At 38.8% G+C, this 15,845-nt stretch overlaps 2 protein-coding genes across 3 annotated transcripts in view; one reads left to right on the top strand and one right to left on the bottom strand.

Annotated features, from left to right (window-relative positions):
* Window positions 1-7,929, top strand: part of NUDT4 (nudix hydrolase 4) — a 16,980-nt gene extending 9,051 nt beyond the window's left edge. The window contains exons 2-5 of one of the 2 annotated variants that reach the window (XM_040491241.1): window positions 899-1,009; window positions 2,257-2,301; window positions 4,654-4,738; window positions 5,033-7,929. In XM_040491241.1, the coding sequence (XP_040347175.1) occupies window positions 899-1,009; window positions 2,257-2,301; window positions 4,654-4,738; window positions 5,033-5,235 (444 nt within the window). In that variant the 3' untranslated portion in view covers window positions 5,236-7,929. Of the gene's footprint in view, window positions 1-898; window positions 1,010-2,256; window positions 2,302-4,650; window positions 4,739-5,032 lie in introns of both variants that reach the window. The other variant, XM_040491240.1, reaches the window with a different exon arrangement.
* Window positions 7,930-14,079: 6,150 nt separating this feature from the next.
* UBE2N (ubiquitin conjugating enzyme E2 N) overlaps window positions 14,080-15,845 on the bottom strand; it is a 38,551-nt gene continuing 36,785 nt past the window's right edge. The window contains exon 4 of the mRNA XM_040491239.1: window positions 14,080-15,801. Within this exon, the coding sequence (XP_040347173.1) occupies window positions 15,761-15,801 (41 nt within the window). The 3' untranslated portion in view covers window positions 14,080-15,760. The remainder of the gene's footprint in view (window positions 15,802-15,845) is intronic.

Genomic DNA, 15,845 nt, shown 5'->3' with positions numbered 1-15,845 from the left:
AGATAGTATTTTAGGCTTTGTGGACCATGCAGCCTCTGTCACAGCTACCTAACTCTGCTATTACAGCCTCAAAGCAGCCATAGGCAACATGTGAAAAATGAATGAGTGTGGCTGGATTCTCATAAAATTTTATCTATGAACAGTGGAATTTGAATTTCATATAATTAAAAATATAAAAACCATTTTTAGCTCACAGACTGTACAAAACAAGCAATGCACTCAACTGTAGCTTGCCGTCTCTCCTAGATCATAAATTATAGCTGCCTGCTATCAAAAGAAGTGACTCTTACCCATTTATAGAAGTTTGGAATATGAAGGGTACTTCTTCCCACCTAATCATAAGTGTAAAAATAACAAGAACTCTCGATATCTACCAAGCATTGACTTAATGAATTCCCCTATTCCTTTTTCACAGTATCTGTTATCTTTTAAGTATCCTTACTCTTTATAGGTGACAACAGGGTGACCTGCCTAGGGTCACATATCCTTAGATTTGGAGCAGAAGAATAAGATTCTGTAACTCACGAATAGCAGATATGACCACAAACCTAAGTGCACGCAGTTCTGGGGCTAGTAAACCCAAGTATCCACTTTTATCTTTCATTGGTATCCATGATTTAGGGAATTTTACTAACTGAATCTGGTAGTTCAAGTGATTTCATTAGGTTCAGAATGATTTCGTGGTGTGATTACGTTATTGTTGAATTCGGAATTCCAAGAGTGTTTACAAAGGCTGTCAACTGCGCTTTCTTGTGGTATAATGTGTACACCTACTAATTTTAATGAAATTACAAATGGGCTAATCAGGAAGGGCTTTCCAGCCTTGTAAAGGGTTGAGAATGTTACGTCCGTAGTGCTTCGCAGGCTGTGGGGCCTACACTCGCGGTTGGTCTTGCAGGTGCTGTTGGTGAGCAGCAGTCGGTACCCAGACCAATGGATTGTCCCGGGAGGAGGAATGGAGCCAGAGGAGGAACCTGGTGGTGCTGCCGTCAGGGAAGTTTATGAAGAGGTGAGACGAGTAGTAGCAGCTTATTTGCTCTCCTTTCACACACACCGTATTTTGAGATTTTACGGTGTGTTCCCTGTGGCACTTTGGCTACGTGCACTGAGAAGGAGGCAAGGCAGGTCACATGAGTGCTCTTTTTGTTGTCTGACTGAAGATTTTTAAGCGGGTGACCATACAAAATACCATTTTGTTAAGCAGGTATTTGTTAAGCCTGGTAAAAGAGAGCTAAAAATGAATGTAGAAGTCCCCCAGAATTGTGTAACATGCAATTGTATAACAGGCAATAAGCCTGATCAGTGATCGATGTAGAACAGGATGGCCCTGTCTCAGAGCAAGGTTAATAAATATTACACTGCAATGCACTGCAAGAATGCTCAGAGACATTAATCGTGTGCTGTAATTTTTTCAAATGAGTAAGAAGCAAATTGCTTTTATTCTACTCGTTTTGTCTTAAAGTTCAGTAAAAAGTGGTGCACACGCACATGCACAAAAGTGTACACGGCCTGCTTGTCTTCTTATAGTTGATGATAGAACTTGCTTTCTACTCAGAGACAAAACAGCATATTAAGTGCCATAAGAGTTACTGAACAGCAGTGAGGGTGTATATGGGAAGCACATGCTAATGCTCCCGTCGGGTCTTGGTGTGTAGCTGGAGAGGTTTCAGAGAGATGGGTCTCGAAGGATGAGCAGCTTTCTAAGGGAAGAGCACGTCCCTAGATAGAGGCGGCAGCGGGCACTGATGCAGTGTGGATCGGCATGGGCTCACACTGCAGTTCCCGTCAGTCTGTTACCTGTCCCAGTCCCGGTAAAGTAATGAGGACTGCAGTAGGAGAGTAACCTACAGGAAGAACTGTACCTCCTAAGCCCTGCGAAAAAAGCAAGCAAGAAAGACAGTCCTTTAAGTAAGAAGGGGATTGATCAGTTGGTTCAGAAAAAAAGTCTGTTTTCATTCGTGAAGCTTGCCCCAGATTGGTAGAAAGTCTAATTTTTGGTCAATCGCTGTCGTTTCTTACAAAATAAATGACAACAAATCTGATCAGTCTGAACTTGTATATGGAATAAATTAAACCATGTTGGATAGCAAACCATAGGTCATGAATCTTGGCATAGCCAAAAAACCTTGACAGACGCAGGGTTGGTATGGAAGGGCCTATTGTGTTTATATCCTTGCGTTGAAATAGCTAGAAAAAAACGTTCGTGTAACCTTTTATGAAAGCTAACAGTTTTACATTGCATCTTTTTTATAATAGGCTGGAGTCAAAGGAAAATTAGGCAGACTCCTGGGCATATTTGAGGTGAGTTACAAAAGTAATCCTTGCTGATAACAGAATTAATGATTCTTTCCTAACTGGCCAGATAATCTGGCAGCAGCCCAAGTTAGACATTCCTTTTATCAGTAAGCAAGTAAGTTATGAGGATTAGGGGGAAGGGAAGTAAAAGTTACCTTTGATGTGCCATCAGTTTTATGCAGCATTACAATTACTTTCATATATGACAATACAGTGGAGCTGATAGAGAAAGACAGATCTCTTGGTTCACTGTATATTGTTTAGGTATAAACTTTTTAGGAGGTACAGTGTCCTCAGTATCACCGGAGGACTTAGGTCTCTTGTGGATACTGTCTGGAAATGTACCCTGTGCCTTTAGTGCATAACATGTAGATGATACACAAATAATGACTTAATCCTTAGAGGACTGTATGAAGGTAAAAAACTCAAGACACAAAGAATAGATGCTAACAGCATAGAATTCTCCTGTATAATCTATTATTACTGAAGGCAGAATGGAATTTGTGGAAGGAATTTGGAATTGGCAGGTATTCTGTGGAAGGTAAGGAGAAATGTAGTCAGGTCATGAGACCCAAACTATTCTCAAATGTATTTTCTTCCAAGAGTCAGACATAGATACATGGTATACCTGTATACCTGACACATCGTGACATATTTTTTCAAGATAATATTTAAGGGTTCGTTCAGTCCTTCTGGTAGAACCATATAAATTTGATTTTTAAGGCTTTTTACAGAATTCAGAAATTCAGATTGTGGAGCACTTGGTAGAATTGATGACTCCCAGAATACAATGTTAGTAGTGAAGTTCTTAATATTCAGACTTTCCCAGAATTCAGCACTTGCCTTACCCAATTGAACAGCACCATCTCCTGGTTGAAATGAAAAATACATTGAAGGTTTTCTGTAATTCAGAATAGCCATGGTACAAATATGCTGGTAAGATTTTTGAAGAAAACGTCTCACATTATAAATAAAGCTTTTATAACATAGAAAGATAATAGTATTAACTGCTTTACAAGTGCTATTTACATTTCATAGAATCTGAACAGAAAATAGTAACCAACGTACCTTTCTCCTTAGAAGATATAAGGGAAAATTAGAATTGTCCTGCCTATTCACTCTGGTGATTTCAATGAATTTTTGAACATAGAATAATAAATGTATTTATTTTCCAGATACAGAGATAAGACAATGGGTTCTTAATGACTAGTAATTTTTTGTTAACATTTTTCTTTATTTTTGACAGAGAGAGAGAAACAGAGCATGAATGGGGGAGGGTCAGAGAGAGAGGGAGACACAGAATCTGAAACAGGCTCCAGGCTCTGAGCTGTCAGCACAGAGCCCGACACGGGGCTCAAATTCACGGACCAGGAGATCACGACCTGAGCCAAAGTCGGACGCTTAACCGACTGAGCCACATGGGCGCCCCGACTAGTAATGTTTTACGTGAGAGATGCCTCTCATTTTTTGCTGTTCCTATTCCTTCCCAAAGACCTAATACGCTATTTGAATTGAGTGTATTACTCAGGTTGTCTGTGGTGGAAAAAATCGGGGCAGTTATCAGGCAACCTGGCTACCTGTCAGTAGAGCACATGACTCTTGATCTCAGGGCCATGAGTTCAAGCCCCACGTAAGATGTAGAAAGTTTACTTTAAAAAAAGGGAGGGGGGGTACCTGTGTGGTTCAGTTGGTTAAGGTCTGACTCTTGATTTGAGCTCAGGTCATGATCTTACAGCTTGTAAAATGGAGCCCGCGTCAGCCTCTGCACTGACAGCCAGGAGCCTGCTTGGGATTCTCTCTCCCTCTAGCTCTGCCCCTCCTGGCTCTCCCCTCTCAAAATAAATAAACATTAAAAAAGGAAATTAAAAAACTCAGGCAACAATCTGAAGTCCTAGACCATAGTAAACGAGGCTAACTTAAATCGAGATGAAAGAAGTGAGCCCCTTGATTTTAAGACCAACTCATGTTTAATTTCACAAGGTGGCAGTTTTAATATGGGTAAAAAATTGAGTTTCAGCATATAGGACTAAAACATTCCAGAAATGACTAGCCCATTCTCAACCCTGGTTGTGCCTAGTTCACCTGGCAGCTTTTAAACTGCCAATACTTAATTGAATTAGTCTCTTAAAAAACACATACATTGAAATCAAAGGTGCTAAATGTTTCCTATGGGGAGCTAATTTCAGCATTTTAAATGTTTTGTGTTACAGAAAACTCCCTTTCTGTACTGGGTTAGACAACCGTGTATGCTTGACTATGTGCTAGTCAGCAGTATGCCACAACTGAATTTTTCTCCTCGGAGATGTGTAATGGCTAGTTCCTGTAGATTAAAATGCTTTTCTTTTTATATTCAAGCAGAACCAAGACCGAAAGCACAGAACGTATGTGTATGTTCTTACTGTCACTGAAATATTAGAAGATTGGGAAGATTCTGTTAATATAGGTAAGTTCCCTTTCCTTTTGCCATCCAGAGTAGTCTTAATTCTGCTACTATGCGCTTGTAGAGTTTTCGTCTTAAATTATTTTGGGTTACCTTTTTTTAATAAGATCAGTATGTCCACATTTGAATTACATCAAAATTCTTCCCCCAACATATTATTTATTGTCTAAGCCATTCCAAAAAACAATAAAGCTGTTATTTGTAGGGGAGGAGTGAGGGGCATTGTCAAAGGATGTGGCTTATTAGTTTTTTTAAGTGACTTTACTATATACTGACCAATGTCATACTGTTTTCTAGGAAGGAAGAGAGAATGGTTCAAAGTAGAAGATGCCATCAAAGTTCTCCAGTGTCATAAGCCTGTACATGCAGAGTATCTGGAAAAACTAAAGCTGGGTTGTTCTCCAACCAATGGAAATTCCACGGTCCCTTCCCTTCCAGATAACAACACCTTGTTTGTGACTGCTGCACAGACCTCTGGGTTGCCATCCAGTGTAAGATAGAGAGAATGGGGAGGGCCTCCCATGTGCAGTCTCACGGGGAGAGGTCTGTATTTTCCTTGGCAAACATCTGAATGACGCCTGCAAACTGTCTGAATTTGCCATGCAAGATTTTCAAACAATTTGCATGTTTTTCAGATGTTTTCAAATCTTCTTTAAAAAAAAAAAAAAAAGTGTAAAATATTTTAATAAGCCAAAGCCATGTGAAATTTTTTTTAGATGCCTTAACTATGCCCCCGGCCCCACCCCACCCCCCATTTTAGTTGTCATTTTTTCACAGCATTTTGTTCAGGTTTTTTTTGTCCATTTGATGTCAGTCTGTGGTTTTTGCCAGATCACCTTACTTGTGGGTATATTTTCCCTCTAAGTTATTTTCTCATTCACAGCATTAAGGTATTCAACAAATTCTGTTGTGGAGATTTATGAAAATAATTCTTGATATTAAATGAATCTACTGGTCCATAAACTTGTTTCATAGGATCACAGTTTTAATTCATAAATTCCAGACTTGGACTTTATGGTTCAATAACTGTTTTGACAAAGGACTTAATTTACTATTTTCAGAAATTTAACTCATTTGTCTGTTTTCACAACTGTATTATGTCACTAGCTACCCAATATGGCCAATTCCTGCCCCCGCCCCCATCCCACCCCATAACTCAATAGTCCTTTAACACAAAGTTTAACTATATAGAGTGGTTTTTAGAGAGGTGTTGTAAGAAAAATGCACGCAGTAAATACACCTTATCATGAAAAACTGTGTTCATGGAACTTGAGTTAGCATGCTAGGTTGCCAATTCCTTTTATCTATAACCTCTTTACACAGAATACTTGATTGAGAACCAGAATACCCTTGATGTAAATTCCTTTTAAAGATATATTTCCAGTTTTTGAACTTACTGACGCCTCTTCAGTTAAACTTGCTGGTACTACTAACCACAGGATTAGAGTCTAACCTCAAATGCTGATCAGTGGTGACTGCATCACAATTGAGTAAAATGGCCTTCTTACTGTTCAGCTGTTACACACTTAGATATTAGGACACCTCAGAATGTCTCATCTTTTATAGATTGCCAATAAGTACTGTTTATCCTGTAACTAACTTTTGGGGCACTGGAACATACCTGAGCTAAGAATTTCGTCTTAACACTTGTCTTTATACTCACTTACCATCAAGAATCCCATTGAAAAACACATAAGGTACCCTGTCTGAAACTCCTGTACTCGCCGACCGCCAGGTCACAAATGACATGGGAGGAAAACCAACTTTGAAGAAGACACGGGGTTTGGGGGCGAGTGAAAGATCTTTCTCTATGTAGACGTTAGCCTTGTAAATATTGTAACTGGTGAGTATAGAGTAGAAAGTAAGTATGGTTGTACATTTGTTCCACAAATTGTTAACCTTTATAATTGCTGCTAAATAGCGCTGTTACACTTAAGAAAAATCAGTGTCATTGTTCCGAAAAAGATCTTGTGCCATAAATGCAGCTGAACTAAATATAAGCATTAGTTCACAAATTAATGCTGTCAGAGGAATGAGCAAAGTAGAAAGACTTTTAACCAGTGACATTTCATTTGAAATTATGTAGTGTGATCAAACATGATCATCCAGAGTTTTTATATTTTTCTTTGTACAGAGGTTATCCATTCTGGGTGTTTTTAAAAGAAACATTTTAAATCCACAGATTGACACTTTCTATCACTCTTCAATGGACTAGGATTTTTTTTCAGTAATCTGAAATTTCTTTAAATTACATACCTTAACACAGCAGAGAAACTGGATTTTGTATATAAAACTGTCCACCTGAAATGCTGTCACAAGTACTGGGGGAGGGAGGTTTCTTGTACATGATATTCTTAGAGGTAATAATGCATGAACTTATTTTATAAACTCTTGGACTATGTATTTGACATGTAAAATATGTACAGTATTAATGTCTGCCACCTCTTAAAAGTGAGCCTATAAATATTGTTGTATAATTTTCTTTGGTCAAAAGCATTTGGACTAAGTAGTGCCACTCGGGTCAGGATTTTCTTCAGTGCCATTTAGCAAACCAACTGTCTTTAGTCTATGCAAGTAGCAAAAATTGGTATGACACAACAGAATACAGTTGTTACACTTCGAATTTCACATGAGGGATTCTTTACTATTCTTCTGGAACCCAGTCTAGCAAAACTAGAGGAAAGGCCCTAAGATTTCTGTTAAGAGAAAAAGCCTACATTTTCAGGCTCAACAGTTGACTCTACTACACATAACAAATAGTGTCTACTATCTCAACCCTCCAAAGTTTACACTGTTGGGAATCATTTGTGCTTTCTGTGGGGTAGTTGGATAAAATTGGCAGCTAAATTTTTCAGTCCCATGTGCCTCCTAAATAAAAGAAATAACTAGGTTACAAGTTGACTTGCAGACACAAAGTAGCAACTATCCTGAATAATTGTTGTTGGGGAGTTTTGTGTGTGTGGCTTTTTTTTTTTTTTTTTTAAATAAACAGGTGAAATATTCCAAACGGGCACATGCCATTCAATTTTCTGTCAATCACAGTTGTATAAAGTAGCAAAACTTAAGGGGTGGGGGGCGTGGAGATGACTGTTGTATACACTCTAAATTGCCTTGCATGGTCTCATTTGAGATAATTGGTGTAAGAATCTTGACTTTTTTATATTTGGAAACCAAATAAAAATGGAAATAAATTATCTTTTTTTTTTTTTTAACATAACTGAACATCGTCCAAGTGTTAAACTTGTTTGGCATTCCATTGTAAAAATTTTACTGTTCTCTCGTTGATAGGTCGTAAAGGTCATCTCTCAGTTTATATTTTATACACTTCCCACTTCCTAACTGGGTTTAAAGGAACTTCCTGCCAGTCAGGTGTTACCTGCCATTACTCTCCCAAATGGATATTTGTCTTACTAGATACCATTCTCATGGTGTCATGCTATGGTTGTCTTATTTATTGCCATTTCTGTTCCTCTGTAGATTTTGTTTAATAATTTTCAAGTTCTTCTAGACCTTATTCCGTTAAGTACTCTGCTATAACATGCTGCAGATAACTTTATATACTACCATCACTTAGCTGTTTTACAAGGGTAAATGGCTAGTCACCTTGTCCACCATTGTATTTCCCCAAAATACTGTTTGCCCAAGACCAACCTAAGGATCCTCATGTAAAAGTTCCATTCAAACCTCATTTGGCTTTTGACTAGGACTATTGCGGGGGGCGGGGGAGCCTGGCATCTTCCAATACTGTCTTCACACTGGGATACAAGAATTCTCTGCAGGTACCTCTATGCTGAACTTCGTAGACAAACCCTAAACCCTAGTCGAGTTTATTACTCTCCACAAAATGGTTGAAAGCAGGAATGCCCTACAGTGGATTCTGTCTCAAATGAAGTTTCCAGCTAACACTTTGTCTAAGTTCTTGGTGTTTATCAGACGCTGTGCAATAATCAGCATCTGCTTTATGCCCAGCATTGTTGCTTATATAGCACAGAGTAAGTTTGCCCTCAAGAAGCTTATAGTCCAGTGGTGTAGAGATAAGTGACTTAATCTAGGTGTTTACATAAGTTCCTAAAACGTCTTTCAAGGTGTTACTTAAGCAACATTTTATTTAATAATGCAACCCCCCCCCCAGTACTTAGCAACATTTTATGTGGAGCTATAAAAAAAAAAACAAAACTGGTTGAAAATGATCTCCCTGGTGCTACCTTCCCCCTGACTTTTAATACCTTCCTGACTAGTGCCATTGGCTAAACAGCAGTAAGGTGAGAAGGCCCCTAAGGCCTGTCTTATTATTAGCATTGCATTATACAAAGACCCAAATTTATTCAAAGGTTCAATTGTCTTTTTGCCAGATGCCAGTCTTAATTTCTCTACTTTGCTATGATTCCAACTAATTATGAGCCCCAAAGCTACTCTTACCAGTATATGGAATACTAACTACCCCCTGGAGATACTTCCTGGTTATTAAAACACCAATGCCAGTATTGTAAACCTGGTGTTCTCAAAAATTTTCTTAATGTTTGAGAGAGAGCAGGGAAAAGGGCAGAGAAGGGAGGAAGAGAATCCCAAGCAGAATCCAGAGACCATGACCTGAGCTGAAATCAAGAGTCAGGCACTTAACTGAGTCACCCAGGTGCCTGTTTTTCTCAATTTTTAATAAAACTCATTCCTTTAAAGAATTAAAATGAAGTTAAAAGAATACTTCGACCATTAATGTGTATCAAGAACCTTAAAAACATATCTCTTGATCAAACTATTATACTAGGAATCCAACTTCTGTCCAAGAATGTCGACAAAGATTTCTGTACCAAGATTAGGCAACTAAAGTGAGACATGGAAATAACATACTCATGCCTAAAGGGGCAATGGTTAACTAATAAGTAATATGTCTATGTAATGAAATATTATGCAGACATAAATGACAATGCGGGTCAGGTAAGGATCTGTGCATGTAAATCAGTATAGCCTTCTGGAGAACAGCTGAGTAGTACCTATCAAAATTTTAAATGCATATGAACCTTCCACCCAACAGCTCCACTTCTGGGAATCTAGTCAACAGAAATAGACAAGATGCACAAAATATGATTAAAGATGCATATTGCAGACTTTGTAAAACTGACATCAATTTAAATGTGCAAATGGGGGGGGCTCCTAGGTGGTTCAGTTAAATGTCCAACTTCAGCTCAGGTCATGATCTCATGGTCTGAGTTCGAGCCCTACGTCGGACTCTGGGCTGACAAGCTCAGAGCCTGGAGCCTTCTTTGGATTCTTTCTCTTTCTCTCTCTCTCTCTCTCTCTCTCCCTCTCTCTATGCCCCTCCCCCACTCATTCTCCCTCTCCCTCAAAAATAACCATTAAAAAAATTTTAATGTGCAAATGGGATTAAATTAGGATCAACAGATACTATACGGATACCAAGGAAATACAATGCCACAGTGTAAACATTCAAGAACACATTTCAAAAAGCACAACTATGCAGCATTACCTGCTAAAGGTCACTGTTTTAAAAACCCAGATTTATTTAAAAACCAGTAGAATTTTAATTTTAAAATTAGCATTCCAAGAAATTTTAAATGTGAAAATGTTCAATAATCTTGCATGAAAAAACTAGGTTTGATAAATGCTCAATCTGTATATAAATTTTATCAAAATATGTACATATTAACAGCAAAAGGGGAAAAAGAAACCTGTACCATCTTCGTTACTGGAACAACAGTAACGTATCACTTTTTAGAGGAGGAGGGGGTTGGAGAGAGACAACATTTGGTTCTAATACAAGAGCAGTGAATAATCAGTCACTGCCTAGTGTGAGGCGGGAGTAACTCGGCCTACAGGCCAAACCTAGCCCCCACCTATTTTGGTACAGCTTGCAAACTCGGTTTTTTTGTTGTTTCCCACAATTTCAGTAGTTGAAAATATTTTGTGACATGTGAAAATTAACGTTATATCACAGCATATAGCATGTCCAATCATTTAAAATGGTCTATGGATGCTTTCTCACAACAATGGCAGAGGTGAGTAATTTGGTTGGACAGACCTATGGCCATAAAGCCCCCAATATTTTCTTGTAGAAGGAAAAAACGGATTGTAAGACTCTGGTCCTTCTTCATTCCCTTGGTTACTCACAGTCCTAATGCTTTCTGCCAAAACAAGGAAAACAGCACCAAGTTCAAATCTAGTGCAACCAATCTACCATGTCTAAACTGCTTTTCTCAGGTCTTGAGTAGTCTACTCTTGAATTCGAGCCAGAATACTTTGTTTACTTATGGGGGTGGGGGTGGGGGCACAAAAAAGGGAAGGGGGAGAGAGAGAAAATCCCAAGCAGGCTCTGGGCTGTCCGTGCAGAGCCTGACGTGGGGCTCAATCTCAGAATCCGTGCAACCATGACCTGAACCAAAATCAAGAGTTGGACGTTTAGGGGCGCCTGGGTGGCGCAGTCGGTTAAGCGTCCGACTTCAGCCAGGTCACGATCTTGCGGTCCGTTGAGTTCGAGCCCCGCGTCAGGCTCTGGGCTGATGGCTCAGAGCCTGGAGCCTGTTTCCGGTTCTGTGTCTCCCTCTCTCTCTGCCCCTCCCCCGTTCATGCTCTGTCTCTCTCTGTCCCAAAAATAAATAAACGTTGAAAAAAAAAATTTAAAAAAAAAAAAAAAAAGAGTTGAACGTTTGACTGACTGAGCTCCCCAGGTGCCCCAATCATGGAACCATTTCATGGAATATGGAGGGTGAGAATGGATCAGAGTATGCAAAAAGGAAACCTGCTAGTTACTCTACATGGCAGGAAGATGAGGTGAGGTTATCAATCTTTTCTGATTTCTAAGACCTGTTTTACCCCATAGATACAAATGATTAGCAAGGGAGAAGTGTTAAAAGCTCCTTAATGAACACGATGAAATGAACTTTTAAATGAAAATGAGACTCAGTTGCTGCTCTGCTACAAGAGACAATAAGCAAGGTCTAAATATTCAAGCAATTAGTCTATTACAACCTATCAGACCCTTGAAACAATTACATCAAATCAGGAGAGGCTTGGCAGTGTAGCAAGTCTACATTCAGACAACTGAAACACCACACCCAAAGGCACAGATGAAATAAGACCAGCTGAAGGAGGCCAAAGTTGTAACTGGGAAGGAAGACCTGAACTCTTCACGCTGAGCTCTACACTTAACAGGAAAACTGTAGCCCAACTTCTAGTTTTGCAGCCAGGGGAAATTTACCCAATTTGTAGTAAGCTGTAGCAAAACTAACCCTTGGAACAAATCCTCCCAATTTCCAACATCAATGAGAAATGGAATTAACACATGGGAGTATGGCCAAAGTATCAAACAAAGTATCATCAGTCTGGGTGGAAGATTACAGGTTTTTATTCTTTATATTTTTTTCAAGTTATTACATTCAACAAGTTTTGCTTTTGTGATCATCAAATCATTTAAAAAATAAACCCCCGATATAATTCCTTAAACTAAGCAGCATGCTAAATAGCTAAATGTTATTACCCCCAGCCCAAAAATACATTATTCCAATGAAATATTACATTTTCCTTAAATAGGCTGATGAATTAGCTGCCCTATAATCATGGCATTTCAATTGTTTTTTGGCCAGCTTTGCGAGATAAGGCTACTTTTCTAAACCTTTGCTGCTGCAACTAACAAAAATCGATATGGCTAGCATAGCCAAGAGATTCCTGAATCATCAAATAGAAAAATAATGCCAATTCCTAGGACACCAATAGTTCCATTTCGCTAAAATTGTTTATGATGTCTTGCAGAATACCAGATTTCCTCCCCTATTCTCCTTGAACAGTGCTAAACTATACAGCACCTGTAGCTATCCTGCCTTGTATTTAAGCTTATTTTAAATTACTTCTGTAGGGGGCAGGGCAGGGAATAAAATAAAATGCTTCTGCAATTTTGTATTGCAGTATGTTCTTGGTCTAGAGCAGGGTTTAAGTTCTATACACTTCAGATCTAAGATCTTATCAGGCAGGACTAAGAATAACTAGTGTGGAAACAACAAAGCAGTACAACAAAACAAAAAATCAAATAAAAAAACATAAAAGCTCTTATGAATGCCTCAGGATTTCAGAAAAGCTCCTCCTTAACAGGCAGAATCAATTTGTAAGAAGCCACTTACATATTCAGATTCTTTTCTTCTCCCCCAGGACTTTGCACATGCTGTTCCTCCTGCCTGGAGGTGTTCATCTGGCTTGAATCCAGAAGAGCAGACCTTCCCCAGTACTTCCTTTCCCTTCTCCAGGCAAAGTTGGAACTGCTGTTTGTCCGTGCCCCTGCCCCACCAGAAGGTCCAAAAGGGAAAACCCCATGCCTATCTCATTCACCTAATCATCCCCAAGTAGTACAGTGTTGGATGCATACTAAGCTTCTGTCAAATTAACGGTTTCCTTAAGCTTAGGAGTCACAAAATGAAAGGCTTACAAGGGAAGAGGAAGAAGACTACATGAAGGGGCAAGCGGGCTGGAAGGGGACTCTAACCAACTGGAGAGTCACTGGATGAGAAAAGAATGACAAGCTCTTTGTTAGGGCGGCTGCTGCTCAGCTCCTCCCAGACGGTGCTGTGCACAAAGGCTGGTCATGTCTGCAGTAGCCAGATGTTCAGATCATTCAGGTCACCAAAACTCTGGGTTTTCACGTGCATCTCCTGACTTTTAAAAACGTTAGCACTGAATTCAAAATATTTTAACCAAACACATTGTGTGGGCCAAGGAAAACAGGCCCAAAAGCCAGATGTAGGTGCCGGTTTTTGAAATCTACCCTGGCCTTCCCAAGCCTTTTTAATCCTAAGCAAGTTCAATCAACAAACTGTCTCCTTTCATCTCACTGCTTAAGTCTTATCAAAACAATGGGGACTCTTAGCAAAATTACAAAGGGAAAAACATGATGCCATGAAATCAGGAATTTATATGTTAGAAACAAAAACAGAATTATTCCATTTCAGTGCTTCTATAACTCTAATTCAGCAGACATCAGAGTCCTATTCTAGACATATTTTTATGGTACAATGGCTTTAAATTTGGAATTTTATGACATACTAATCACTATGTGATACTAGCTATCATCACGAGCAGGGTCACCTGCATTAAAATAAAGCTGCTCTCTACTGAACTGCCTGAGTGTTGGTTTCGGCCCCAGAATGAGATTCAGTTTCCTTAGTTGCAAGACACCCTCTGTACAAGCACAAGAATTGTGATAAATGATAACTGCTCCTAAGAGCTTTAAATTTACAACATTAAGGTTACGAACAATTTTATTCTGAATTAAACTAACATTTGTTTCCAAGCAATGCATTTTATTTGGAAGGATACCAGTTACCAGTCATCAAAACCTTTTGTTATGTTGAAAATGTAATTTTAATAGATAATTCTTCATCTTACATAGGAGCACAATAAAATACACCACATTCTGAAGAAACTCCAGAAGTTATGAGAATAAAGAGTAGGGGAAATTCAGACGGGCTACAATATCCATTACCTTAAATTGCAAGAGACAAAGGTTCCAACCCGCAGGTTAACATTTACATACTTAGGACTGGCTACACTGATGACTTAAAAATAACAAGGATCAGAAATTAGATATGGAAACGGGTGGGAAAGAAAAGTTTTTCTGAGGGGAGGAACTCTGTCAATGCAGAAAAAATTACTTAATATCAAACAATAGCTCCCAGAGCAAATACTGAAGGACGAAAGTAAGAATCATGAACTGAGGATTTGATGCTCACAAAAGAAGAAACCTTTCGGATGACGCTTATGCAAGCTGTTGCTTGAGATCTGCTCGTCAGGTCTACAAGGAAGACTCATAAATGCCTCAGCAAACCCCAAATGATTATCAGATTGGTGTTTCCTAATAGTATCATACACCAGTGGTTACACATGAAGTTTTCAGACAAAAACTAAGAAAAAGGTCAAAACCAAAATGCCAGACAAACAAATGTGGCACATGTGAGTCCTACACAAAGCCAGTCACAACGGCTGCTTTGCTGTGACTCTCCTGTACAGTAATTTTCAAACATCATGGCAAGACACCAATGATCATCTAACTAATCAGACAACACAAACACATTTATTTCAAATTTCTAGGAGGTAAAAAAAATATCAGATACCAATGCTTTTATGCATGCTCAGGGCCAGCTTATAAATACTCCATTCAGTGATATCTTAACACAAGTTTGTATTAGTGAAAAGAAACTGGCAAAATCCACCTCTTGTCATTCAACTTGTCAGATGGTGAAGACCAAAACAGAATGTTCCATCAGTTTTAATTTTTAAATACGATTGTCACATTGGGAAAATGAAACACAGTAAAATAAACTGTACAAAGGCAAAGTAGAATAACAAAAAATATTTTACTAAAACATAAGATTTACAGAAGTTTCCAGACAAGCCATACAAAATGGTCACAAGCTTTTTTTGAAGGAAGGATTCTACACTTGACAGCAAAGTCACAATGTTATTAGTGAGGGCTGTGATGTCTGTTTAATGTTCCCATTTTGGTTCAAACAATCAAGCTTGTCCATCTACAGCGTCTAAATAAAGTTAGACTTGGCTAGAGAGCATATTCTAAAGAACTGGTTAGCTGCTTTTACCCAATGCAATTAGATCACCATAAAAAGGGGGAAAGGAGCCCATAAAATTAAAACTACCTCTCACCCCCTCAAAAAAAATAATAAAGAGAAAACACCCACACCCCTGCAGCTAACCCTGACAACTACCTTCATTCACAGTGCTTTATACTTTAACCATCATTAGGGAAATGAATAAAAGCAGAGAGGGGCCACTGCTTTTAAACGTTTCACAACAATCCAGATGGTACTTCTAGCCTCTGCTCATGCTTTACAACAGTGAATCAGGACAAGACATAGATTTGCTAATGTGCATTTAATCACCAAAGGACTGAAGATGTCTGGGCTTTTATTCTGTAATGTTTCTAAGACTGTGTCCATTAAATGCAAACAAAAAAGGAAGAAGTCTTGGCAGAACAGGAGAAGTGATGCACACTTGATGATCAGATCGATTTTAAATATTATTCATGGCATATAGCCTAGTCCATGCTCTAGCTGTAGACAAAAACAAACATGCAATTATTATTTTACTTAGCTTC

Source organism: Herpailurus yagouaroundi, unplaced genomic scaffold, assembly GCF_014898765.1.
Source record: "Herpailurus yagouaroundi ecotype Mexico unplaced genomic scaffold, PumYag 182, whole genome shotgun sequence".
Lineage (NCBI taxonomy): Eukaryota > Metazoa > Chordata > Mammalia > Carnivora > Felidae > Herpailurus > Herpailurus yagouaroundi.
Note: the sequence above shows the minus strand (reverse complement) of the source record. Positions and strands in the feature narration are given on the sequence as shown.